Source organism: Mus musculus, chromosome 2, assembly GCF_000001635.26.
Source record: "Mus musculus strain C57BL/6J chromosome 2, GRCm38.p6 C57BL/6J".
Lineage (NCBI taxonomy): Eukaryota > Metazoa > Chordata > Mammalia > Rodentia > Muridae > Mus > Mus musculus.
The window spans coordinates 119,763,909-119,788,684 of record NC_000068.7 but is presented as its reverse complement, the minus strand read 5'-3'; the positions used below and the strand labels follow the sequence as shown (position 1 = coordinate 119,788,684).

The 24,776-nt window shown below is 48.7% G+C and overlaps 1 protein-coding gene across 6 annotated transcripts; it reads left to right on the top strand.

Annotated features, from left to right (window-relative positions):
• The first annotated feature begins 1,147 nt into the window (after nt 1–1,147).
• On the top strand, nt 1,148–24,726 carry Rpap1 (RNA polymerase II associated protein 1). Of its 6 annotated transcripts, none has more exons than NM_177294.5 (26): nt 1,148–1,270; nt 1,388–1,464; nt 4,715–4,951; nt 5,454–5,602; nt 5,950–6,039; nt 8,509–8,629; nt 10,347–10,568; nt 11,792–12,019; nt 13,274–13,389; nt 13,634–13,732; nt 14,466–14,567; nt 14,727–14,894; nt 15,113–15,295; nt 15,413–15,547; nt 16,027–16,197; nt 16,789–16,946; nt 17,331–17,489; nt 17,594–17,795; nt 18,256–18,365; nt 18,603–18,798; nt 18,953–19,105; nt 19,293–19,435; nt 20,437–21,193; nt 23,770–23,946; nt 24,082–24,141; nt 24,241–24,726. In NM_177294.5, exons 3-26 carry the CDS (start codon nt 4,771–4,773, stop codon nt 24,388–24,390), a joined length of 4,230 nt encoding a protein of 1,409 aa, NP_796268.3. In that variant the 5' UTR covers nt 1,148–1,270; nt 1,388–1,464; nt 4,715–4,770; the 3' UTR covers nt 24,391–24,726. The 6 variants fall into 6 exon arrangements, 4 of the variants coding, with proteins under 4 accessions (NP_796268.3, NP_001157173.1, XP_006500184.1 ...); XM_011239759.2 differs by having other exon boundaries at nt 1,158–1,250; nt 24,241–24,724; NM_001163701.1 differs by lacking the exon at nt 1,388–1,464.
• The last annotated feature ends 50 nt before the right edge of the window (nt 24,727–24,776 follow it).

The following is a 24,776-nucleotide window of genomic DNA, read 5'->3' as shown; positions in this document are numbered from 1 at the left end:
TTTGTTTGTTTATAAAGACAGGGTTTCTCTGTATAGCCCTGGCTGTCCTGGAACTCACTTTGTAGACCATGCTGGCCTCGAACTCAGAAATCTGCCTGCCTCTGCCTCCCAAGTAAATGTGTATATTTAAAAGGAAATAAATATAAAAATTAAAAAAAAAAAAGGTTTTTGCCCATAGGTGATGGCACACACCTTTAATTCAAGAGACTGAATTTGAGGCCAGCCTGGTCTACAGAGTGAGTTCCAGGATAGCCAGGACTGCACAAAGAAACCCTGACTGGAAAAATGTAAAAACAAACAAAATGAAACAAAAAAAAACCAGGGTCTCACTGTGTAACCTAAGTAGACATTGAGTCTGTCATCCTCCAATATCAGTCTCCCAAGTGCCAGAATTACTCAAGCCTTTCATATCACAAGGCTGAAAGAACTTCTCTTGTGAAAAGGTAACTACTAATTGCAGCAGTCTGCTCCATACAAGTGGTTAGTGCAAGTGCTTGGGTTTCAGACCATCCAAGTTTAGAAGTTCAGGGGGCAGAACTGATTGGTAAAGTTTTGTTTTGTTTTGTTGTTGTTGTTTTATCAAAGTTGATTCTGGCTAGACCTTAAAGGGGATAAACTTTGTGGGAAGGGACGGCAGGGAAGGGGGTTGAATTCCCAAGAGGAGAGACTGACATAAACGAAGGGAAGATGCTTAGGAAGCGGGTAACCTTGATGACAACCAGTTTCTTTAGTCTTCTCACTAACACCCAATTCTTACAGTGCTCTCTGGGAGAGTTGCTTTCTTTGGATCTCCCTCTCACAGTTACCTTCTCGCTCGTCTAAAAGCACACTGGGGAGATCGCATTGGTTTGTGTGCAGACTTTTGTATGCTGAGTGCGGGGAGTGGAGCGGGAATACAGGACGCAGTTAAGCACGGTGTTGAGTGCAGAAGGACGTTTGTGCAAGTTTTTACATCTGCCGTGCTGTGGAAAGACCTGGGTCTGCATTACATCAAACGCGTGTGTTCCCAGCGTCTGTGTAAAGAAAGATTAGTCGCCGCAGGCTTCGCCGCTTGAGGTTCAGAGACACAACGCTGAGCTGGGAGCCCTCGAGCTCCCGGGCGAGCCACAGCGCGGCAGGCGGGGCTGCTCGGCGGAAGCCGAACTCTAGAGGCGGCGGAAGTGCCAGTCCGCACGGCCAAGATGGCGGCGCCCAGGCGGGTTTGGTTGGAGTAGGTTGCTGTTTGCAGAGACCCCGATCAAGTTACTCAGGTGGAGAACCCAGAAGCAAGGTGTCTGGTTACTTTATCATACCTGCTTGGGAGTCTTTGCACAGAAGTAGCTTGTGTTACCTAAACCTCGGGTACAGCTCTTCATTTCGAGCCTCACGAGCTGTCTCTTGGTTGCAGACGCGGGCGATCCAGGATGCTTAACTAGAGCCTGAGGTGCAATCTCTGGATTGGTCGTGTCGCCGATAGGCTGCGATGTAAGAGGCTATTCCAAAACCCAGTAAATCCATTGTTAGTTTTCCTTCGCTTTAGAGGTTATCTGTCGGAATTATCCTTATTATAATTCAAGGCGTAACTTTTAGCACTAATTGATTTTAGACAAATCCCCCCCCTGGAGTTTGTGGGGGAGTACATTTGCTTCTTTATGTAGCATGGGACTTGCTGTTTTCATTCACTGAAGTTTATTTATATAACAGATACTGTGGAAGGCACGCTGCATGCAGTAATAACTTGCTGTTGTTTTGAAAGGTTTCCTGTATCCCAGGTTGAATTGAAACGCCTTATCTTCCTGCCTCCACTTCCCAAATGCTGGGATTAGTCTGTCTCAGCCTTGTGCATTTTACAGGCTTGAAACTTAATTTGGAATAGCTTAAATAATTTGCCTAATTTTACACTAGTAAGTAGTGGAGCTAGTATTTTATTTCTGACTTAGGTTTCTAATGTTGCTGTTAAACAACCCGTCACAGCCCCGTGTTTGTGTGTGTATTTACTGGGCAGTGAAACTACTGGGGTTCGGGAATCGTCTCACAAACACCAATCTCAGACAGGGATAGTTTAGTGAGCATATATTCCATGACTTGACCAAATTCCATGGTCCAGATTTGGGAACTGGACCATACCCCTTGAATTAAGATCCTACAGGATTTTTAGGCCCCAAATCCACAAACATCTGTGCCAAGTTATTCAGGATTTAGGGATGGAGGATTTCCTTGGGAACATGTCTTTGTTGTACACCACTCACTGTGTTCCTATTGGTTGGGGTATTCAACTGTGGCAGGGGACTTGCCTTATCTAATATTCAGGTCTTAACTTGTCTACTGGGATGGGACTTGTCTAACATTCATGTGTCTTAACTTGCCAATTAGGAGGTCAATTACGCAAGTACATGTCTCTTTGTGCCAAGTAAACTTGACTTGACCACTACTCAAGATGGAAGTATTATTCCAAATAGTTTCTTATACTGGTACAAGTGTCTCTTTTTTTTTTTTTAAAGATTTATTTATTTATTTATTTATTATATGTAAGTACACTGTAGCTGTCTTCAGACACTCCAGAAGAGGGCGTCAGATCTCGTTACGGATGGTTGTGAGCCACCATGTGGTTGCTGGGATTTGAACTTCGGACCTTCGGAAGAGCAGTCGGGTGCTCTTACCCACTGAGCCATCTCACCAGCCCACAAGTGTCTCTTTTATGTTGGGGATCATCCCCAAGGCAACTTACACCATAAAAGCTCATACAAAGGTGTAGAAAGTGCTGTTGGGTGGTTGGTTTGGGTCCAAGCGAGGAGTTCTTCTGACTTCTGTCTTGATTGGTTTCAAAGGGCACAGAACATAACAGAATATATCATCAATCTTGACATTAGAAAGTTTCTGGCAACAGCAGAAACATATGAGAAGGTTTCCTTATAATGCCAAGCTATCCAGGTAACAGTTACCTGGGCCTTAATATTTTACCTAGGTCCCAACAGAAACCAAGGTCTTATGCATGCTAGGCAAGCACTCTGCCACTGATCTACACTTGACTACTCAAACCAGCACATGTGCACACCCTCGCTCACACACACACACACACACACACACACACACCTCCTATACCTGGAGCTAACTATGTAGCCTTGGGGGCTGGCTTTGAATTCAACTGTTCTGCCTCAGCTGCCTGCATGCTGATAATAGCCATGAACATTTATAGCCTTTTTTACACACCTCGCCCAAATTAAACTCTCAAAAAGCTTTTTTAGTGGTAACTTTGTTTTTGATTTTTTGTGGGGAGAAGGTCTTGCTGTATTATAGCACAAACTGTCTTAGGGCTCTCAAATCCTTTAACCTCCTGAATGCTAGGGTTACAGGCATAGCCAATCACAGATGGTTATCGGTATCGTTCCTTAAGTTACACACTCATGTTAATATTTTAACATTTCTGCCCCCTTTAGCCCTTGTGTTAGGAGTGTTTTCTATACTGGCCTAGTAAGTATAGTTATTTCATCTGATCCTGCATAGGACTGGGAAATAAGGAAATACATAGATTGCTTGCCACCGTTACCATTGTGGCCTATTTGTCGTGTCTCTCCCTGCTTCTTACTGTCCTCAGCCTTTAGAAGATGTGTCCCATGTGCCATTTATTTACATTTTATTATGTTACTTGTTTATTTTGTGGAGGGGAGGCACACATGCCACACTGTGCTTGTGGAGGTCAGGGGACAGCTTGCCGTGTGGAGGTCAGGGGACCGCTTGCCGGATTTGGTTCTCTCTTTTCACCATGTGGGTTGGGAATTGAGTTCAGGTTGCCAGTCTTGGCAGCAAGTGTCTTTATTGGTTGAGCCATTGAGGTCCTGTTGGTTTCATTGTTTATTTTCTGTGATAGGGTTTTTGTAGACCAAACTAACCTTAAATTCACCAAGATCCACTAGTCTTTGCCTCCCTAAAGGCATGTGCCACTTTACCTGGTGAATTTATCTTTTTGAAAGTGTACATATAGGCTGGAGAGATGGCTCTGAGGTTGAATGCACACTGACTGCGCTTCCAGAGGTCCTTAATTCAATTCCCAGCAAACCATATGGTGGCTCACAACCATCTGTAATGTGATCTGATGCCATCTTCTGGCCTACAGGTAGAACACTGTTCATAAGAAATCTTTTAAAAAAGAAAATGTACATACAATTTAGAGGCTTTTTCAAACATAACAAGGTTGCTACCAACATCATCTAATTTGAGAAAATTTTGAGAGTTTTGTCACCCACAGATTGTAAACAACCTAAATTGGCAATACTTACTTTTTGGTTGTTGTTTTGTTTTGTGTTTTGTTCTTTTGAGACAGGGTCTCACTGTGTAGCCTCGGCTGTCCTGGAATTCACTAGGTACACCAGGCTGGCCTTGAATTCACAGAGATCTACCTGCCTTTGCCTCCCAAGTGCTGGGATCAAAGGTGTGCGCCACCATGCCCCACTCTTGTTTGTTTTTTGACACAGGGTTTTATGTACTTCAGGCTGGCTTTTAAACTTACCATATAGCCAAGGGTAACCTGGAACTTTCTACCCTCTTGCTTTTTACCCCAAGTGCTGGGGGTTATAGACAGGTGCAGCCGCCCTCGCGTTGGCTGTAAATAAGTTTACTAGACTGATGGCCAGAGAGGGCTGATAGAGAAAGAAATGCCAGTGAGCTCACATCAATGCATGGAAAAGATAAAGACCACCAGGGTTCGGTTGTAACCGCTGCTGTTTTGATGCTTTAGGGGTGGATGAGAGGGAGTACTGGAAGGAGTCGTACAAAGGGCACAGCTCCAGGGCCATGATGCTGTCCAGACCGAAGCCTGGAGAGTCAGAGGTGGACCTGCTGCGCTTCCAGAGCCAGTTCCTTGAGGCTGGTGCAGCCCCGGCGGTGCAGCTGGTGAAGGGGAGTAGGAGGCATGGTGATGCTCCTCCAGACCGGCTCCCACCGCAGGACCATCGGGATGTGGTGATGCTGGACAGTGAGTGCTTTCGAGCATGGGCGTGAGGAGAGAGGGCTCAGCCTCAGGGACCCTGCTTCCATCCTGAGGTGGCTGAATGCTGCTCCAACTGTAACCTCTGTTGCTGAAAGTTTGTTTTATTTTTATTGCTTTCATTCATTCCTCTGTGTGTGTGTGTGTGTGTGTGTGTGTGTGTGTGTGTGTGTGTGTGAGAGAGAGAGAGAGAGAGAGAGAGAGAGAGAGAGAGTGTGAGTGTTTGGAACTCACTATTGAGCACAAGCTAACTTTCAGTTTGTGACAATCTTCTTGTAAATACTGAGGGACCAGAGGTGCAAGCCAGCGCTGCAGCTTCATTATACAGATGAAGAAACTGAGGCTCAGAGAGGTTAAATATCATACCCAAGATAACACAGCTGAAGCTAGGGCCCAGAGCAGCTGTCTTTTGTTCTTTGTTTCTGCCCCCAATCCATACTTCCTTAGGAACGTGTGAATATACTTAATATCTGCATTCCTTTTCTCTCAGATCTCCCAGATTTGCCCCCAGCTCTGCTTCCCGCTCCTGCAAAAAGAGCAAGACCGAGCCCTGGTCACCCGCTGCCTCACGATGAAGACCCTGAAGAGAGGCTGAACAGGCATGATCAGCACATCACTGCTGTCTTGTCTAAGATTGTTGTACGTGTCAGCCCGGCTGGGTGGGGCAAGGCATCCCATTTGGGCGAGAAAAGGGTTTATAAGTGGAGGGTGTTGTAGAAAGGTACACTTTTAACACTCCACGGTCAGGTTGGAACATGGTTAGAACCACCTAGACTAGATCCAACATGGGTTCCTGAACCTAGACTAGATCCAACATGGGTTCCTGAACCCCTGGAATGAGGATCATGGGGGCCACTGGTATCGGGTTCAGCCTGGAGAAGCCTGTAGACAGTGCCTATCCATGGCCTCTGCATCTGCTCCTGCCTCCAGGTTCCTGCCCTGTTTGGGGTCCTGATGTGCATCTTCCTTACTTTGTGTTGCCACAGGAACGAGATACAAGTTCAGTCACTGTGACTCTGCCTGTGCCCAGTGGTGTTGCTTTCCCGCCTGTGTTCCATCGCTCTCAGGAGAGACAGGTAAGCCAGAGTTCCCTTAGGTGGACTTTCAGTTAGGCTTTCTATTGCTGCACCAAAACACCATGACCAGAAACAACTTGGGGATGAAAGGCATTATTTCAATTACATTTTCATCAGGACCCCAAACAGGGCAGGAACCTGGAGGCAGGAGCAGATGCAGAGGCCATGGATAGGCACTGTCTACTGGCTTGCTCAGCCTGCTTGTTTATAGAACCCAGGACCACCAGCTCAAGGAAGCACCCCTCACAATGGGCTGGGCCCTCCCCATCAATCACTAGGAAATGCCTTAGAGCTGGATCTCCTTTCTCATGACTCTAGCTTGTGTCACGTTGCCGTAAAACTATCCAGCACAGGCGATGCTTAGGGAATGAGTGGTTCTCAGAGCGCATCTTCCCTAGGGAGCTCTGGACAATGATAAGCAAGTCCCTTTTATTTTCCCTTAAAGAAAACCATATGTAAGTATCTATGTCTGGGCCAGGCAGGCAGATCTCTGAGTTTGAGGCCAGCCTGGTCTACAGAGTGAGTTCCAGGACAGCCAGGACTATACAGAGAAACCCTGTCTCAAAAAACCAAACCAAGAAAAGAAAAGAGCCAGGAGTGGTACAACGTGCCATGTCCGCCATGCCCACAGAGCCCAGAAAGGTAGAGTGCCCTTGGAGCGTGAGTTACAGATGCTTGAGCTGTCCAATGACAGAGCTGCGAATTCAACTCAGGTCCTCTGGAAGAACAGCGGGTGCTCTGGACCACTGAGCCATCTCCAGACGTCTCTTTAGACATTTTGTTTTTATCTGTGTGAGTGTTTCACCTGGACGTATGTGTGTACACAACGTGCACGCCTGGTGCCCATGGAGATCTGAAGAGGCTTTCTTATTCCCTGGGACTGAAGTTAATGACGTGAGCCATGTTGTGGGAACTAGGAGTTCAACTCAAGTTCTCTGCTCCTAACCACTGAACCATCTGTCTGTAAACACCCCCCCCCACCCCCCCGCCACCCAAATACACACTTTTTACCTTTGAAGTTGTTTCAGTAGGAGGCAGGCCTCATACTCACAGAAATGTCTTTTTTGCCTCAGCCTTTCCAAGTGATAGAATTTTGGTTTTTTGTTTATTTGTTTGTTTGTTTTGCGTGGTATGGCTGGGGATTGAACCCAGTGCTTCCTGATCCTGGACAATGATGGGCCCTGAGTTCTACCCACAGTTCCAGTCGGACTTTCTTCTTTGGGTGTGTTTATGTGTAAATGTGCATGCTGTGAGTTCTGGTGGTCCAAGAAGCACCTCAGGTGTCATTCCCTGCCTTCTCCTGTCTTTAAAACAGCTTAGCCTTGTTGTTCACAGCTTTGCATGTCGGAGTCAATGGCTTAGGGCTTAGATTGTGTGAGAAAGGGTCTCTCTGTGTAGCCCTGGGAGTCGTAAAGCGCACTGTAGACCAGACTGTCCTGGAACTCACAGAGATCCTCCTGCCTCCGCCTCTCAAGTGCTGCCTCTAAGTATACAAGCATATACTATCACATCCAGCCTTCAGTGCCCTTTGAATTTCCAGGGATTCTTTTGTCTCTGTCTCCTATCTTGCTTTAGAAGTATTGAGATTACAGATACGTGCTAACTGTACCAGTTTAACATGGGTTATGGGGATTCAAATCAGATCTTGATGTTTATAGAACAGCTACATTTACTTTGTGTGTGTGTGTGTGTGTGTGTGTGTGTGTGTGTGTGTGTGTGTGTGTGTGTGTGTGTAAATGTGTTCAGGCCTGGGCATGAAAATCAGAAGAAAACTGTAGGAGTCAATTCTCGCCTTCCAGCATGTGGGTCCCATGGATCAAACCCATGTTATCAGGCTTCAAGTGCTCCTACAAACTTGGTCATATTGCTGTTTTTGATGTTGGTGTCTTTTTTTTTTAATTTATTTATTATTATATGTAAGTACACTGTAGCTATCTTCAGACACACCAGAAGAGGGTGTCAGATCTCATAACAGATGGTAGTGAGCCACCATGTGGTTGCTGGGATTTGAACTCAAGACCTTCAGAAGAGTAGTCAGTGCTCTTAACCGCTGAGCCATCTCACCAGCAAACCTGTTTGTTTTTTCTTTTCTCTTTTCTTTTCTTTTCTTTTCTTTTCTTTTCTTTTCTTTTCTTTTCTTTTCTTTTCTTTTCTTTTCTTTCCTTTCCTTTCCTTTTCTCTTCTCTTCTCTTCTCTTCTCTTCTTTTCTTTTCTTTTCTTTTTTTTAGACAAGGTCTCATTTCTCATCACCATCTTCAAGCTTGCTGTGTAGCAGAGGGTGTCTTGAACTCCTCTTATTTCTGCCTCTACCTCCAGAATGCTGATTTTAGCTGGGTACCACCATATCCCAGAAGTCCTACTTTCTCTGAGAAACTTTCTTTTCTCTTTGTTCCAGAGCCTTGGTTTAAGGAGCTAAGAAAGAATGGGTAATGAATATCGACAACTTGGTTTTTTCTCTTTGTCCTGTAGGTGAAACCAGCAGCATCTGGTAAAAGGAGCATCTTTGCCCAAGAGATTGCAGCAAGAAGGGTGTCAGGAAACAGGGTGACATCAGCTGAGCAAGTTGTCCCCAGCCTAGACACACCAGAGGGTGAGTGCTGCCAGGCTGAGGGTGACAGCGCTCAGTCATGTTGGCTCGTAGAAATGTATTCTCTCTTTGGTGGTGGTAGAGTGGGACAAAGTCAAGATTAATGTGTGCCAGTCTGGCCTCGAACTCACTGTGTAATGAAGGGTGATTTTAAAATTGTGATTCTCCTGCTTCCACCTCTGGTCTGCTGGAAATACAGACATGTGCCACCATGCCAGGTTATATGGTTATGGGATCAAACCCCGGGCTTTGTGTATCCTAGCAAAGATGCATGCTAGCAACAGAGCTACATCCCTAGCCTCTCAAATGTCCGTCCATTTTTCATTCTCATATTCTCTCTCTCTCAAAACTTTTGCTGGGCAGTGGTGGCGTATGCCTTTAATCCCAGCACTTGGGAGGCAGAGGCAGGAGGATTTCTGAGTTCGAGGCCAGCCTGGTCTACAAAGTGAGCTCCAGGACAGCCAGGGCTATACAGAGAAACCCTGTCTCAAAAAACAAACAAACAAACAAAAAATTATGTTTAGACTTACTTAGTTTTATTTTACGAGTGCTTGTATTTTGCCTGTGCGTGTCTATGTTATCCTGTGTGTGCCTGGCACTCTCTGAGATCAAGCAGGGGCATTGGACTCCCTGGAAAAGGCATTTGAATGGTTGTGAGTCACCATATATATAGGTGCTCAGAACTGAACCTCAGACTTCTGCAAGAACAGCAAGTGCTCTTAACTCCAGAGCCATTTCTTCACCTCCTCCAAGCTTTTTTTTTTTTTTTTTTTTTAAAGATTTATTTATTTATTATAGGTAAGTACACTGTAGCTGTCTTCAGACACTCCAGAAGAGGGCATCAGATCTTGTTACAGATGGTTGTGAGCCACCATGTGGTTGCTGGGATTTGAACTCTGGACCTTCAGAAGAGCAGTCGGGTGCTCTTACCCACTGAGCCATCTCACCAGCCCCCAAGCTTTTTTTTTTTTTTTTTTTCTGCTTTTTCGAAACAGGGTTTCTCTGTGTAACTCTGGCTGTCCTAGAACTCACTCTGTAGATCAGGCTGGCCTCAAACTCAGAAATCTGCCTGCCTCTGCCTCCCGAGTGCTAGGATTAAAGGTGTGCGCCACCATTGCTGCCCAGCCCACAAGCATATTTTAATCAATTTCAGATAGATACTACTAAGGGAGGGTAAGTAATTAATTCTGCCTCTAATTCTTGAAAGCTACATCTACAGTATTAGCAACCAAGGCACCGGAGCTGGAGAGATGGCCAGTGGTGAAGAGTGAGGATTGCTCTTACAGAAAACCCTAACGTGATTGCTAGCTCCTGTGTCAAGTACTTACAACTGCTTGTAATCCCAACTCTAGGGGAGCCGATGCCTCATTTGGAACACATGTGCACTTGGCATGTCCACACACAACCCATATATGTGTGCATGACACACCCATACAGACACAGACCCACATACACACACATAATTAAAATAAAACTTTTAAAATTAACCTCTGAGCCCTCTCTCCAGCTGTCCCATGTAAGTCTTAAGAGAAGAATGAATGAGAAGTGGCCATCTTGCCTCCCCCAAATGCCTGAAATGCTGTGTGGTTTCCTTTCTGTGTCCAGGGAAGCCCCGGGGCCATCGCTGGTCCCTGGGACTAGTTGCCTTATTGAAGAGGCCAGAGGGTATAGATAGAGCTAGGAGAGTAGAGCAATAAAACTGACTGTCTACTTCTTTCAGGTGCTGTGCCCTGTGAGACACCCTCCTTCAGGGACAGAAGCAACCAGCTTCCTGGGAGGAGTCATGGCTTCCACAGACCAAATCTAGTCACAGGAAAGGGGCTCAGGAGCAAGGTGGCTGAGCAGGAGGTCCAGACAATCCATGAAGAGAATGTAGCAAGACTACAAGCCATGGATCCTGAGGAGATCCTGAAGGAGCAGCAGCAGTTACTGGCTCAACTCGGTATGGATGTTAAGTCTTGCAGTTAGCTTGCTGGGGCCACACGAAGCAGGGGCTGCCACTTGTTGGGGAAGACGTGTGTGTGTTTGTGTGTGTGTGGCTATTCTTCTACTCCTGGGAGAGATATGGTATTAAGTTCATTTTACGTTCATTTTACTAATGAATGAATGAATGAATGAACAAACAAACAAACAAACAGAGCAGGCTCTGCTACTTGGAGTGGTACATGCCTTTAATCCCAGCATATGGAACTACTTCCAATCAGACCAGAGTTCGTGCTCAGCTACATGGCTAGTTTGAGGCCAGTCTGGCTCTGAGACCCTTCCTCAAAAACAAAGCTTGAAGCTGATGGCATAGCTCAGTGGTTAACTAAGCAAGCCTTTGACCATGTAAAGGTGGGAGAGAACTGACTGCACTAAGTTGTGCTCAGACCTGTACATGTACACATACTGTGCTCCAATAGTAACTGAAAACAAAAAAATCCTCAAAAAGAAAAAAAAAAGTGAGGCTCAGAAATGTAAGAGAAATTCTCCACAAGTCGCATAGCTGGTAAGGAATATAGAGTAGATTATGGGAGGAGGGCTCCAATCAAAACCCAGAATTTTGCACATGCCAGACAAAGTGCCTTATACAGCTAGTGCTGCAGATTGGATTTGGTGCTTCTGGTGGTCTAGCCACCCCTGTGCCATTGGGTACTACCGTAGTTCCTGGTGTAGTTCACCCTGTGCTTTATCACAGCTGTGCTCTGCCCTCTCTCCTTTACCCTCTCCTGTAACTACAGTGACACATACAGGAGTGTGCTGTGTCACACCTTTCTTCTCAGTCAGTCTTGTTCCACATTATATGCGGAGCACTTATGTGCTGTATACTCAATTTTTAGTAAATGTATTTACAGACTGAGAAGAAATGAAGAAGTTTGGCTGCGTGCTGTCCTTTCGGCTCTAGTCAACATTCACTTGTTTCTCAGACATCTGACCTGGTAGCAAGCAGAGGTTCCAGCATAGGAACCTCTGCCAGAGGACTGTGGAGGGCAAGGGCCATGGGGGATAGTCAGGCTCAGGGGCTACATAGGTGTGGGCTGGCAGGGTCATTACAGAGCCACAGGTAGGCCTGAGCCAGGACAGGGAAGTAGTTTGTCTGGACCTTAGCACCCAGAGGTGGGAATCTTCCAGCAGGTGTCCCATGAAGAGTCACCCTAGCCTCTTACTCTCTGCCTCTACCCTCAGACCCCAGCTTGGTTGCCTTCTTGAGATCTCATAGCCAGGTCCAGGAACAAACAGGAACAAAGGCCACCAAGAAGCAGAGTCCAAAGAGACCCTCAGTTCTTGTCACTAAAGAAGAGCCTGTCACGTCAACTCGTACAAGGGAGCCTAGGACTGGGGACAAGCTGGAAGAAAAGCCGGAGGCCACGGTGGAGGACAAGATGGAAGACAAGCTGCAGCCAAGAACCCCAGGTATGGAAGGCAGGCACCATCATTTCTTCAGAGAGGAAAAAAATAGCCCCGTGTGGTGGCGCATGCTTTTAATTCCAGCATCGTTGAGAGGCAGAGTCGGGCGGATCTCTGTGAGTTTGAGGCCAGCCTAATGTCTGCATATCAAGTTCCAGGACAGCCAAGGCTACAGAAGGGGAGTGTGCATGCTACCAAGCCAGACAGCCTGAGTTAGATCCCTGGAATCTACATGATGAAAGAGAAAAACAACTTACACACACGCACACACGCACACACACACGCACACGCACACACACACACACACACACACACACACACACACACACACTCACACACATACTCCTCATACACAAAATAAATAAATGTTAAAAAAAGAAAAAAGGGTAGGAAAAATGTCCTTTGACCCAGCCTGCTGATGGGGAAGGTGCTCTCTCGCCCTTGGACATGGGCTGTTCATCTTCATTAGTGTCTTTAAATTGGCTCAATGGTCCTCATTTGCTAGCGCACAGCTTTCTACGCACACTTCTGTTTTCTAGTCTTGAAACCCCTACCTCTCCCCCCACCTGAAGGGTGTGACTGAGGCTCCCTCCCAAGACAGACCATCTTCCTGTCCTTGCTCTTGCTTCATCCCCTTTCCATCACTGTATTGGAGGAATGGCAGGATCGGGAAAAGGGAGAAGTGTCCAGTTCGGGCCTCTGAACATGCCAGACCAGAAGCAGAGGCCAGTGGAACCACTTATCTCCCAGAAACAAGATTATTCCATTAGGGATTAACAAAAGAGGAAATGTAATTATGACAGCCCGGAACCTCCTGCTCCTGAGGGACTGCTGGGCCAGCCAGGGAGGTTGAGTGGGGGTGGGGTGGGGGTGAGGACGCAGGAGGAGATGATAGAGGTGTTCTATACCCTGCCCCACTGGAGCAGCATAGCTGCCTCCCCTTCTTGGTCTCCATTCTCTTGCTCCTTCAGAGGGTTGTACCAGAGAGTGGACTCCTATACTTTCCTTGATGTATGGTGTCCTATCTTCTTTCTCTGTCCCTTCTTCCTTTTCTTCTCTTCTTCTTCAAACACGTCTTTGAGGTCAGCATGGGGCTAGAGCCAGGACCAGCTATGTTTGCTATAGTTGCTATAGTTGAAACATTCATCCAGTTGCTAGGGGTGCCAGCCCCCAAGCCGTACCATTTAGCCATAGCTGAGGCAGCTGCTTTCTGCCAGTGTGCTGAGCCCCTTGAGGAACGCAGTGCTTCTGCCTCCCTAGCACTGAAACTGCCCATGACCCCCAGCAAAGACTGGCTCCACATGGACACCGTAGAGCTGGACAAGCTCCACTGGACCCAGGACCTGCCCCCACTCCGGCGGCAGCAGACACAGGAGGTGAGGACGAACAGGTGGGGTGGGGTGGGGTTACTGCTCTTCTGCCCAGACCTGGGGCCTGAGAAATAGCTCTTATTTGTTCTCAGCTTCTCTCCTGTCACCCTGCCTGGCCCTATAGGCCCCACAAGCCTCGTTTCCAGTGAGAGGAAGAGCCCAGAGCTAATCCTAAAAGGCTTGAGATTAAAGGTGACTGAGTGTGAGGAACTGCTGCAGCACCCAACACAGTCCATTTCTTTTGTCTTAGAGAATGCAGGCTCGATTCAGCCTTCAGGGCGAGCTCCTGGCGCCTGATGTGGATCTTCCCACACATCTGGGCCTGCACCACCACGGAGAAGAGGCCGAGGTAAGGGATGGGGTCCTAGGAGGACTGGGCAACTCTTGGCAAACGTTTAGCAACTGCAAAAACTGTGCAAAACTTGGAGCTCTGGTCACTTGCCTTTGACCTCCTGTGTGTCCCGCCCTAGCTCAGGGCCTTGCTGTCACTCAGTTTCTTAGAGTCAAGATGCTGCTCCTTCTGTTGACATCCTACCTTCCTGTAACTCAAGAGCCAGGCCTTGCATGCTTTCCCTCAGGCTGTTCCCTCCCTCACGAGCTGCCATCCTGGTTTCCTCTGGCCTAACTCAAGCTGTCCTTCACCTTGGAAAGTTTCCAGCCCTCCTTTGCTCACTGACTGAGGTCCTAGGCCTTGCGCTTGGCCAGGCAGTCCGTAGACCCCCAAGCTCTGCCTCTCCCTCTTCTGACCACTCTACTGATGCTTCCACATGGAATTCCCATTTTCACAGCCTAGCATGGTTCACTCCAGAGAATATCTGTATCCTTAGTCCATGCTGGGCCACTGACGCCATACCCATCCACTGAGACCAGATTCACTTTCCATGGCTGTCCTCTGATTAGAAATTAAACAGCTATTACATCCCTGTTTGCTGTGTGGTGCCATTGCTCTGTGCATGACCTATAATTTTTATTAGCTTGAGGTTCCAAGGAGAGCCATGACTAGCTGTCACTTGTTTATCTTGCCTTTCCCTTGACACCTTCCCTGTGTCTTGATTCCTTCTGACTCTCTGTCCCTGCATCAGCGAGCAGGGTATTCTCTACAGGAGCTGTTCCACCTGACCCGTAGCCAGGTGTCCCAGCAGAGAGCACTAGCATTGCAAGTGTTGTCCCAGATCGTCGGCAGGGTAAGTGGGCTGCTGGCCTGGTCCTACCAAGCCACACCCCATCCTTCATCCCTTGATCTTAGCCTTTTCCTCCTTACTGTGGGTCAGACTAGGAATGGGGCAAATGTGCAGTAACGGGTCAGCAAAGGTTCTATCCAAGTTCTGCATCTTGTACCCAAGGCCCAGGCTGGTGAGTTTGGGGACCGCCTAGTGGGCAGTGTCTTGCGCCTCCTCTTGGATGCTGGTTTCCTCTTCCTGCTGCGCTTCTCTCTGGATGACAGGGTGGACAGTGTCATCGCAGCAGCTGTCCGGGCTCTTCGTACTCTGCTAGTGGCTCCTGGAGATGAGGTATGTCAGGGTGACAGGGCTCTGCTCTGCGTTCTGGGCATACCCTTTGCCAAGGCTTTGAGGCAGACTGGAGAATAGGGTGGCAGGTGTAAGCCCCTTCTGAAGACCACAAGCCTTGCCTCCCTGCCGCTGCTGTGTGTTGGCGAGGGATAATTTTGCTCTGTCCTGGACCATGTCTTCTTTCTGTCTCTTCCCACCTCTACCCCATCCTCTGGCAGGAGCTCCTGGACCGCACCTTCTCTTGGTATCATGGAGCTTCGGTGTTCCCTCTGATGCCCAGCCAGGACGATAAAGAGGATGAAGATGAAGATGAGGAACTCGAAACAGAAAAGGTGAAGAGAAAGACACCTGAGGAAGGAAGCCGCCCTCCCCCGGACCTGGCCAGACATGATGTCATCAAGGTAAAGGGCACTCTGCATTTCCATCCTTGACCTACAGGGCAGGCTCGATGAGCAGGAGAGGTCACCAAGACCTGGGTGTCCCCCTTATGTGGCAATGGGTTTCTTTCTGCATCCTAGGGGCTCCTGGCTACCAACCTGCTTCCTCGGCTCCGCTATGTGCTGGAGGTGACCTGCCCAGGACCCTCTGTGATCCTTGACATCCTGGCTGTGCTTATCCGCCTGGCCCGGCATTCCCTGGAGTCGGCCATGAGGGTGAGAAGGGAAGGAGGGCACTGAGAATGGACAAAAGGTCCCATGCACTCTTCTTGTTTTATTTTTTGGGTCTTTTTATTGATGTTTTTGTTACTGCTCTTGTTTTTTTGTTTTTTTGTTTTTTTGTTTTTTTTTCTGAGACAGGGTTTCTCTGTGTAGCCCTGGCTGCCCTGGAACTCACTTTGTAGACCAGGCTGGCCTCGAACTCAGAAATTTGCCTGCCTCTGCCTCCCAAGTACTGGGATTAAAGGCGTGCGCCACCACGCCCGGCTACTGCTCTTGTTTTGAGATAGAATTTCATTATGCTCAAGCAGGTCTAGACCTCACTGCATCCCTTATGCTGGCCTGAAACTTGCAGAAATCCTTCCGCAGCTTCCTGAGTACTGAGATTATAGGCATAAGCCTGTGGTCTATGACCTGAGAGATGATGGACCTCATCTTGATCTTCTTTGCCTCCCTTTCCCACCTATCTCCCACAGGTCCTGGAGTGTCCTCGGCTGATGGAGACCATAGTTCAAGAGTTCCTGCCTACCAGTTGGTCCCCTATAGGGGTGGGGCCTACTCCCAGTCTATATAAAGTGCCTTGTGCTTCTGCCATGAAACTGCTTAGAGTCCTGGCTTCAGCTGGGAGGAATATTGCTGCTCGACTGGTAAGCTGGACACATGGCAAGAGATGGAGGGCATAAGACAGGGCTGATTTGAGCTGGATTTACTCTGAGTGGTGGATAGCTACCTCAGTCCATCTTCCTCTTCCTCTCTGGTCTGTTTGCTTAGAAATTCAACAGAAACCAGCAGGTGGGACCCTGGTCACCTGGGTCTGTTGGTATTCTGGTCTCATGATATGGGGAGGATTCCCTGACCCCAGCCTGTCCAGAGTTGCTGCATGCAGACAGGCCTTCATCACCCATAGCTAAGCAGAAAAAGTACCTAGCAAATACTAACTAAAAAGAAGGGAAGACCACTGGCTAGGGAGCCACTCAGCAGGTAAAGGCACTTGCTGCCAAGCTGATCACACAAGTTTAGCCCCTGGAACTCACATGGAAGGAGAAGGAAAAGACTCCTCAAGGTTTGTCTGATTTCCATATGCATTGTCTGACAGGTGAGCGCTGTGGCCCCAGATAAATGCTAAGGAAGAATGCTGAAGGAGGGGACCAGAGACTTAGAATAGGGCAGCTTGAGCCTGTTTCCAGGAGAGCCAGTACTAGCTGGATGACCCTGCCACTGTACCTTCTCATCTCTAGCTAAGCGGCTTTGATGTCAGGAGCCGCCTGTGCCGATTCATAGCTGAAGCGCCACATGACCTGGCCTTGCCCCCCGAGGAAGCAGAGATTCTGACCACTGAGGCCTTCCGTCTGTGGGCCGTGGCTGCCTCCTATGGCCAGGGTGGTGACCTTTACAGGTGAGGAGAAGCCGGAGATAGGTTTCTCGCAGGGCCCTGCTGTCCTGCACTGTTGAGTTCTGCAATACATCCTTCAGTTTTGTTGAAGGCCGTGAGGAAGGGAGGCCAAATACGATGGGGGAATCTCTGCTGGGCATGAATTGCTAGGAAAAAGTGGACCAACTGCATTCTTTGACAAAAGCAGAAGTCAGATATCAGTTCCCAGTTGTGGGGTAACCTAGGAGGTTTGTAGCCTTCCCAGTTTTCAGGGCCTCGCCTTGCACAAGTGCCTCTGTCCTGGGCTGTCCCCCTCCGGCTCTTCGAGTTTCTCTGGGTTGAAGCTCCTGGCAGAATTGTGCTCTCCTCTTGCCTCCCTGTGTAGTGAATGCCAGTTGTCTTCCCCAGGGAGCTGTACCCAGTGCTGCTGCGGGCCTTGCAGACACTGCCTACAGAGCTCAGCGCTCATCCCCTACAGCCCCTGGCCATGCAGCGGGTGGCCGCTCTGTTCACACTGCTTACCCAGCTCACCCTGGCAGCTAGCAGCATACCTCCTGAGCCCGCCAGGTAGGCCAGCTCCAAGCCTGTCAGCAGGCATGCCCATGTGGAATGCTCCTCCACAGGGAGTAAGGCGGCCCATGCTTACCTTTGCCCCTTTGGCACTCCTGCAGTGGCCCTGCTGAGTCCTGTGTGCCGGCCATCCCTTCCTCAGTCACCTGGACACAGGTGTCTGGACTCAAGCCACTGGTGGAGCCATGTCTAAAGCAGACCCTAAAGTTCCTGCCCAGGCCGGATGTGTGGAATGCCCTGGGCCCAGTGCCCAGTGCCTGCCTTCTGTTCTTGGGTGCTTACTATCAGGCCTGGAGCCGGCAGGTGAGTGCAGCCTGCCTCCCTGCCTGCCTCCAGCCTACATACCTCTTCCATTCCTTCTCGGTTGGTCCCTTTTCTACCTCTTCCCCCGCGTGTGGTTCTGAGTGTAAACATGGCTGTGCTGAGTGGGGCCCTCATAGGCCAGACAGTTACTTTTCTACTGAGAACCACCCTCACCTTTCGCTTCTACCTGTTCCTCCCTGCTTTGTTTCCCAGGGGAGCCTCTGAGAGCCATGTTGATGGGACCAGGGACCCCGAGCAGCAGCTCAGCTTTGTCAGCCCTCTCATGCACGCTAGATATTATGTACTAGAGCAAGTTCAGGGCTGTCTCCCCTTCAGAAAGATCAGGCTGTGGAAGCCTCCAAACAGATTTTTTGAGACCCTCAGTATGATGGGGCTGGTCTGGATATATAGGGCTAGGGTCTTCTAGTCCATCAGCTCAGTGAACCCCTTGGTTCTCCAGTCACACTTGTGCCCAGAAGATTGGCTTCAGGACATGGAGCGCTTGTTGGATGAGTCCTTGCTGCCACTGCTGAGCCAGCCTCCTCTGGGCAGTCTGTGGGATTCCTTAAGGTACAATCTGGGACGGCCGCTGGGGGAGTGCGGGGTGGAGGCAGTTCTCCTGAAGGGCCCCTGGGTCTGTCTCCCCAGTCCATCCCAGGACATGGCCCTTTAGGGGCCTGAGGAAACCCAAATTTCCAGCAGGAGCAACCCTCAGTACTGTGAGGAACATGAACTCTGGTCTGCACAGCCATGCACGGCTTGCACTCACAGCCCAGAGTCCCCTCAGCATGTCTGTTCTCCCTGCAGGGACTGCTCCCCACTCTGCAATCCGCTGTCCTGTGCTTCCAACCCGGAAGCCCTCCCCAGCCTTGTGTCACTGGGCTGTGCAGGAGGCTGTCCCCCTCTCAGTGTGGCTGGCTCAGCCTCACCCTTCCCGTTCCTCACTGCCCTCCTCTCCCTCATCAACACTCTGGTCCAGAGCCACAAGGGGCTCTGTGGACAGGTGAGCCTCGGGTGCCCATTTGGAGGCCAGGCATGGGGACAAGATAGCAGGGGTAGGAAAGAGGGAGAGAAGTGACTCGCAGGGGGCAGCAGTCTGGGGAGTCCCAGAACCCATCAGTGTTTGTTTCCAGATCTGAACAAACTTGTTTCCTCAGCTGTCTGCTGTGTTGACTGCCCCAGGACTCCAGAACTACTTTCTCCAGTGTGTGGCTCCTGCGCCTGCCCCACAGCTCACACCCTTCTCTGCCTGGGCCCTGCACCATGAGTACCACCTACAGTATCTGGTGCTTTCCTTCGCCCACAAAGCGGTGGGTCCCTATCTGCAGAGTCAGCCTCACCCTGTTGTCTCTCCTGCCTCTCAGCTGTAGTCCATATTCCCTGGTTCATATCCTCCATCTTTCTATCACTTCCTCACTCTGTCACTTCCTTAGTCCCTCTGTTCTGTGTCCTCCATGCTGCCTCCCTACACTGACTAGAGCCCTGTCTCCTCCCTAGGCAACACTGCAGCCAGAACCAGCTGCCAGCACTGCCCTCCACCATGCTGTAGCCTTGGTCCTGCTGAGCCGGCTGTTGCCTGGAAGCGAATACCTTGCCCAGGAGCTGCTGCTGAGCTGTGTGTTCCGGCTGGAGTTCCTGCCGTAAGTCCAGGGGTTTCAGGATTCAGGGGTTTGGTACTTTTGGATGCCCCTGAACTTTGTTAACAAAACAGCATCTTGGAGCTGGAAACCTGGGTTTTAGTCTCTATCCTTATACTTAATTTGTTATTCCCTCAGTAAAGTGAATTGAGGCTATTCATCTTCACCCCACCTGAGAATGATAAGACTCCACAGTATGTCAATGGCTAAAAAAATGTCACATAAGCTAAGCTAGGGATGTAGTTGAGCAGTAAAGCACCTACTTGGCATGTGTGAGGCTCTGATTCAAAGTAGGGATCTGGTTCACTGATGCACACCTCTCATCCTAGTACTCGGGAGGTCAGCCTGGGCTACGTGAGAGAGAGAGAGAGAGAGAGAGAGAGATAGATAGATAGATAGATAGATAGATAGATAGATAGATAGATAGATAGATAGATAGGTAGGTAGGTAGGTAGGTAGGTAGGTAGGTAGGTAGGTAGGTAGGTAGATAGATAGATAGATAGATAGATAGATAGATAGATAGATAGATAGATAGATAGATAGATTGATTGATTGATTGATTGATTGATAGAGGTCAGCCTGGGCTACATGAGAGATAGATAGATAGATAGATAGATAGATAGATAGATAGATAGATAGATAGATAGATAGATAGATGTATATAGATATAGGTGGATAGGTAGAGATAGATGATAGATAAGTGATGGATGCATATATAGATAGATAGATGATAGATTATAAGTAAATAAATAAATAAATAAACAAACAAATAAATAGTGAAGAGCTGGGTGACACCTTAACCCCAGCACAGCTAGAGGTCAAGCATGGAAGTTTAAGTAAACTTTCCCTCTGTTCCATCTCCTAATGCTATGCAACATTATGGTGTGAGAGGCTGTCAGGGGAGCAGAGAGGCACAGGACTAAACTTAGAAACTCTAGATCTGGGACAGCTGTCTGGATGCTGTGATTCTAGCCCTTAGTTTTGGCTTTTGTATCATGTCACAGGGAAAGTGCTTCAGGGGGCCCAGAGGCAGCTGACTTCTCCGATGGACTGTCCTTAGGGAGCAGTGGGGACCCTCAGTGTAGACGAGGGGCCCTCCTCGTTCAAGCTTGCCGGGATCTCCCCAGCATCCGCAGCTGCTACCTGGCCCATTGTTCACCAGCCCGAGCCAGTCTGCTGAGCTCCCAAGCCTTGTACTGTGGAGAGCTACTGCGAGTCTCAAGTCTGCTACTGCCTGTACCTAAGGAGCCACTGCTGGCCACTGACTGGCCCTTCCAGCCGTTGATACATCTCTACCACCGAGCTTCAGATACTCCCTCTGGGCCACCTGCTGCTGACACTGTAGGCGTTGCCATGCGGGTCCTACAATGGGTGCTAGTTCTGGAGAGCTGGCGCCCCGAGGTCCTCTGGGCTGTGCCCCCTGCTGCCCGCCTAGCACGTCTCATGTGTGTGTACCTGGTGGATAGCGAGCTGTTTCGAGAGACTCCCATACAGCGACTGGTGGCAGCTCTTTTAGCTCGGCTCTGTCGGCCCCAAGTCTTGCCAAACCTCAAGCTGGACTGCCCCCTCCCTGGCCTGACCTCTTTTCCTGACCTTTATGCCAGCTTCTTAGACCATTTTGAGGCTGTCTCTTTTGGGGACCACTTGTTTGGGGCCCTGGTCCTCCTTCCTCTGCAGCGTAGGTTCAGTGTTACCTTGCGCCTCGCCCTCTTTGGGGAGCACGTGGGAGTGTTGCGAGCACTTGGCCTGCCTCTGACTCAGGTATGTCCTACACTATCAAGGCCTTCCTAGGACCCTTCACTAGACACTAGGGGCAGTCTTGAGCAGTGTGGCACTTCGGTGGGCACCATTACCTCATTACCTCTTTGAAAGCATCAAGCTGTAGGAATAGAAGGGTTTTTATCATGGCATCTGGCAGAGAGCAGGTATACATATTATTACTATTGGGTTTTTTCAAGTCAGGGTTTGTCTTTGTAGCTATGGCTGTTCTGGAACTTGTTCTGGAGACCAGGCTGGCCTGAAACTCACAGAGCTGCCTCTGTCTCCTGAGTGTTGGGGTTAAAGGTGTGGATCACCACTGTCTGGCAGGGTTTGTGTTATTAACAGGTTTGGTTTCTGCTTGTGAACTCCTACAGTTTAGAAGAAGATATGCTAAGATCAAAAAACAAAAACATACTTGTTAATTACTCAGATCTTTGGTGTGTTAAGTCAGAATTCAGAGAATTTTTAAAAGACTGGAGTGGGGCTGGTGAGATGGCTCAGTGGGTAAGAGCACCTGACTGCTCTTCCGAAGGTCCAGAGTTCAAATCCCAGCAAGAGATCTGACTCCCTCTTCTGGAGTGTCTGAAGACAGCTACAGTGTACTTACATATAATAAATAAATAAATAAATCTTAAAAAAAAAAAAGATTGGAGTGGACTTTACCTTAAGGAAAAGATGAGGTGGAGGAGAGAGGTTGTCTTAGTGCTGAAGTTTGGGAAAAATTTGACTCTTAAGTGCTTACTAGAAAAAGGCTATGAAGCAAAGCCCTAAAGGGTGATCAGACTAAAGAGTCAGCTCACAGGTTGTAAAGAGAACCAGGCCTGGCAACACAGGCTCTCGGGAGCTGAGTCAGGAGGATTAGAAGGTTTTGTTTTGGTTTTTAGATTTATTTATTTTATACATATGAATACACTGTAGTTGTCTTTAGATACCAGAAAATGGTATCAGATCCCGTTACAGATGGTTGTGAGCCACCATGTGGTTGCTGGGAATTGAACTCAGGACCTCTGGAAGAGCAGTCAGTGCTCTGAACCACTGAACCATCTCGCCAGCCCCAGGAATAGAAGTTTAAGGACAAGCCTGGTGTGGTGGCGCATGCCTTTAATCCCAGCACTTGGGAGGCAGAGGCAGGCAGATTTCTGAGTTCGAGGCCAGCCTGGTCTACAGAGTGAGTTCCAGGACAGCCAGGACTACACAGAGAAACCCTGTCTTGAAAAAAACCAAAAAAAAAAAAAAAAAAAAAAAAAGAAGAAGAAGTTTAAGGACAGCCTAGGCTATATACAGAGTTCTAGTCCAGTCTAGGGTGAGTCCAGACACTCTTCAGCGTGCTAAGGATTGTAGCTCAGTTGATAGAGAGCTTGCTAGCCACTCCTAGCTCCACTGTCTCAAAGGAGTAAGGCAGAGAAACAGAACAGGATGCCTAGTGTCCTCAAGTTCATGCCTGCATGAGCATGTCCACCTGCATTCACGTGTACATAAAACACACACACATACACACGCACATGTACATTTATTAAAACATAAAAAAATTAAAAATTTAATAGTTACTCATAGTAATTTTTTTATTTAAAAACATTTTAGAGCCCGGTATAGTGGTGCACACCTTTAATCCCAGCACTTGGGACGCAGAGGCAGTTGAGTCTCTGTGAGTCTGAAGACAGCCTGGTTTATGTAGAAGTTCAGAGCCAGAGCTTCATAAAGAGACCCTGTTTCAAGGGAAAATAAAGGTTTTGAGACAGTGCCTTCCTATGTGACCCAGGCTGGACTCAGCCTTGTAACCCCTGCCGTGGCCTTCTGTGTATGTGCAGGAATGATAGGCACCTGCTCCCACTCCCAGCTCAGTAAGTATTGTTTTTATTTATATTTTTGGGCGGGGGTTCAAGACAGGGTTTCTCTGGCTGTCCTGGAACTCACTTTGTAGACCAGGCTGGCCTCGAACTCAGAGATCCGCCTGCCTCTGCCTCCCGAGTGCTGGGATTAAAGGCATGCGCCACCATGCCCCGTGTATTTGTATATTTTTATAAAATTGGAATTACTGCTTAATGAATTTTTCATTTAACCTTACATCATGAGCAGTTGCCATCCCTTAAATACTCTTAAGAAATCAATACTTAAACCGGGAGTGGTGGCGCACGCCAATAATCCCAGCACTTGGGAGGTAGAGGCAGGTGGATTTCTGAGTTCGAGGCCAGCCTGGTCTGCAGAGTGAGTGAGTTTCAGGACAGCCAGGGCTACACAGAGAAACCTGTCTTGAAAAAACAAAACAACAACAACAACAAAAAAGAAATCTACTTTGTGTGTGTGTGTTTACGTGTGTGTGTGTGTGTGTGTGTGTGCGCGCACTAGAAATGGAACACAGGGCTTCATGCATCCTAGGAAGGTGCGCTCAGGCTGTAAACTATGCCCTAATACCAACCAGTCTTTGCCCTTTAGCTTTCAGGCACTAAAGAAGGGAGGTCTTTCTAGGACCTGATTTCTGCCCTGTGATTTGATGGCATGTGACCAACAGTCATCCACTGCTGCTACTGATGGACATTCCCACTTGGCCCTCAGCATATCATTTCCTTCTGTCACAGCTGCCTGTGCCTCTGGAGTGCTACACAGAGCCTGCTGAAGACAGCCTGCCTCTCCTTCAGCTCTACTTCCGGGCCTTGGTTACTGGTACACTCCGTGCACGTTGGTGCCCCATCCTCTACACTGTAGCCGTGGCTCATGTCAACAGTTTCATCTTCTGCCAAGACCCAAAGAGCTCAGTAAGTCACCTCTCTATGTTCAGAGGGAAGGAGGGAGCTGGTGGACCAGTTGGGGATGGGCTGAGGGTTAAGTGAGTCCCTGGGTGGGTACCAGTCCTCGGCTTTGTGTCATATCTCTCTTCCGTCCACTCCCAGGATGAGGTAAAGACTGCCCGAAGGAGTATGCTGCAGAGAACGTGGCTGCTGACAGATGAGGTAGTATTGTGGGTGTCGGGACGGAAAAGATACAGGACATTAAGGTACCAAACCTCAACAAACTGACCACCCACTTCATGGGTTTTGTCTTCTCTGCAGGGGCTGCGGCAGCATCTCCTCCACTATAAGCTTCCCAACTCCAGCCTCCCAGAGGGCTTTGAGCTGTATTCCCAGTTACCTCGCCTGAGGCAGCAGTGCCTTCAGACACTGCCCACAGAGGGGCTCCAGAATGGAGGAGTCAAGACATAGGGCACTTGCCCCCAGCTAAAGATGACTACTCTACTCTCCTGGGACTGAGCAGTGAGCCTCCCGAGAGAAGGCAACACAAGACTTGCCTTCCTGTGAGCACATTGTTTGAGCCTTTTTTAGAACAGAAGGGACTCGTATTACATCATGATACTGGAGCTCAGGATCTGGGGGCTGAGGGCTGTGCCAGGCGTGGAAGGAGGGTGGCTTCAGTGTTTACCCTGCGGTGCCCAGGACAGTCTGAGCACAGCTCTCCTCACTCACCTCCAGTCTTCACCAGACCAGGATGTGCAATTACTGTGCTACACTCTGAAATAAATTCTTTTCTAGTCTGACTGATCTGGACTGTTTTGTCACATTCAGAGTTGGTAGCAAGGATGGATTTTCCC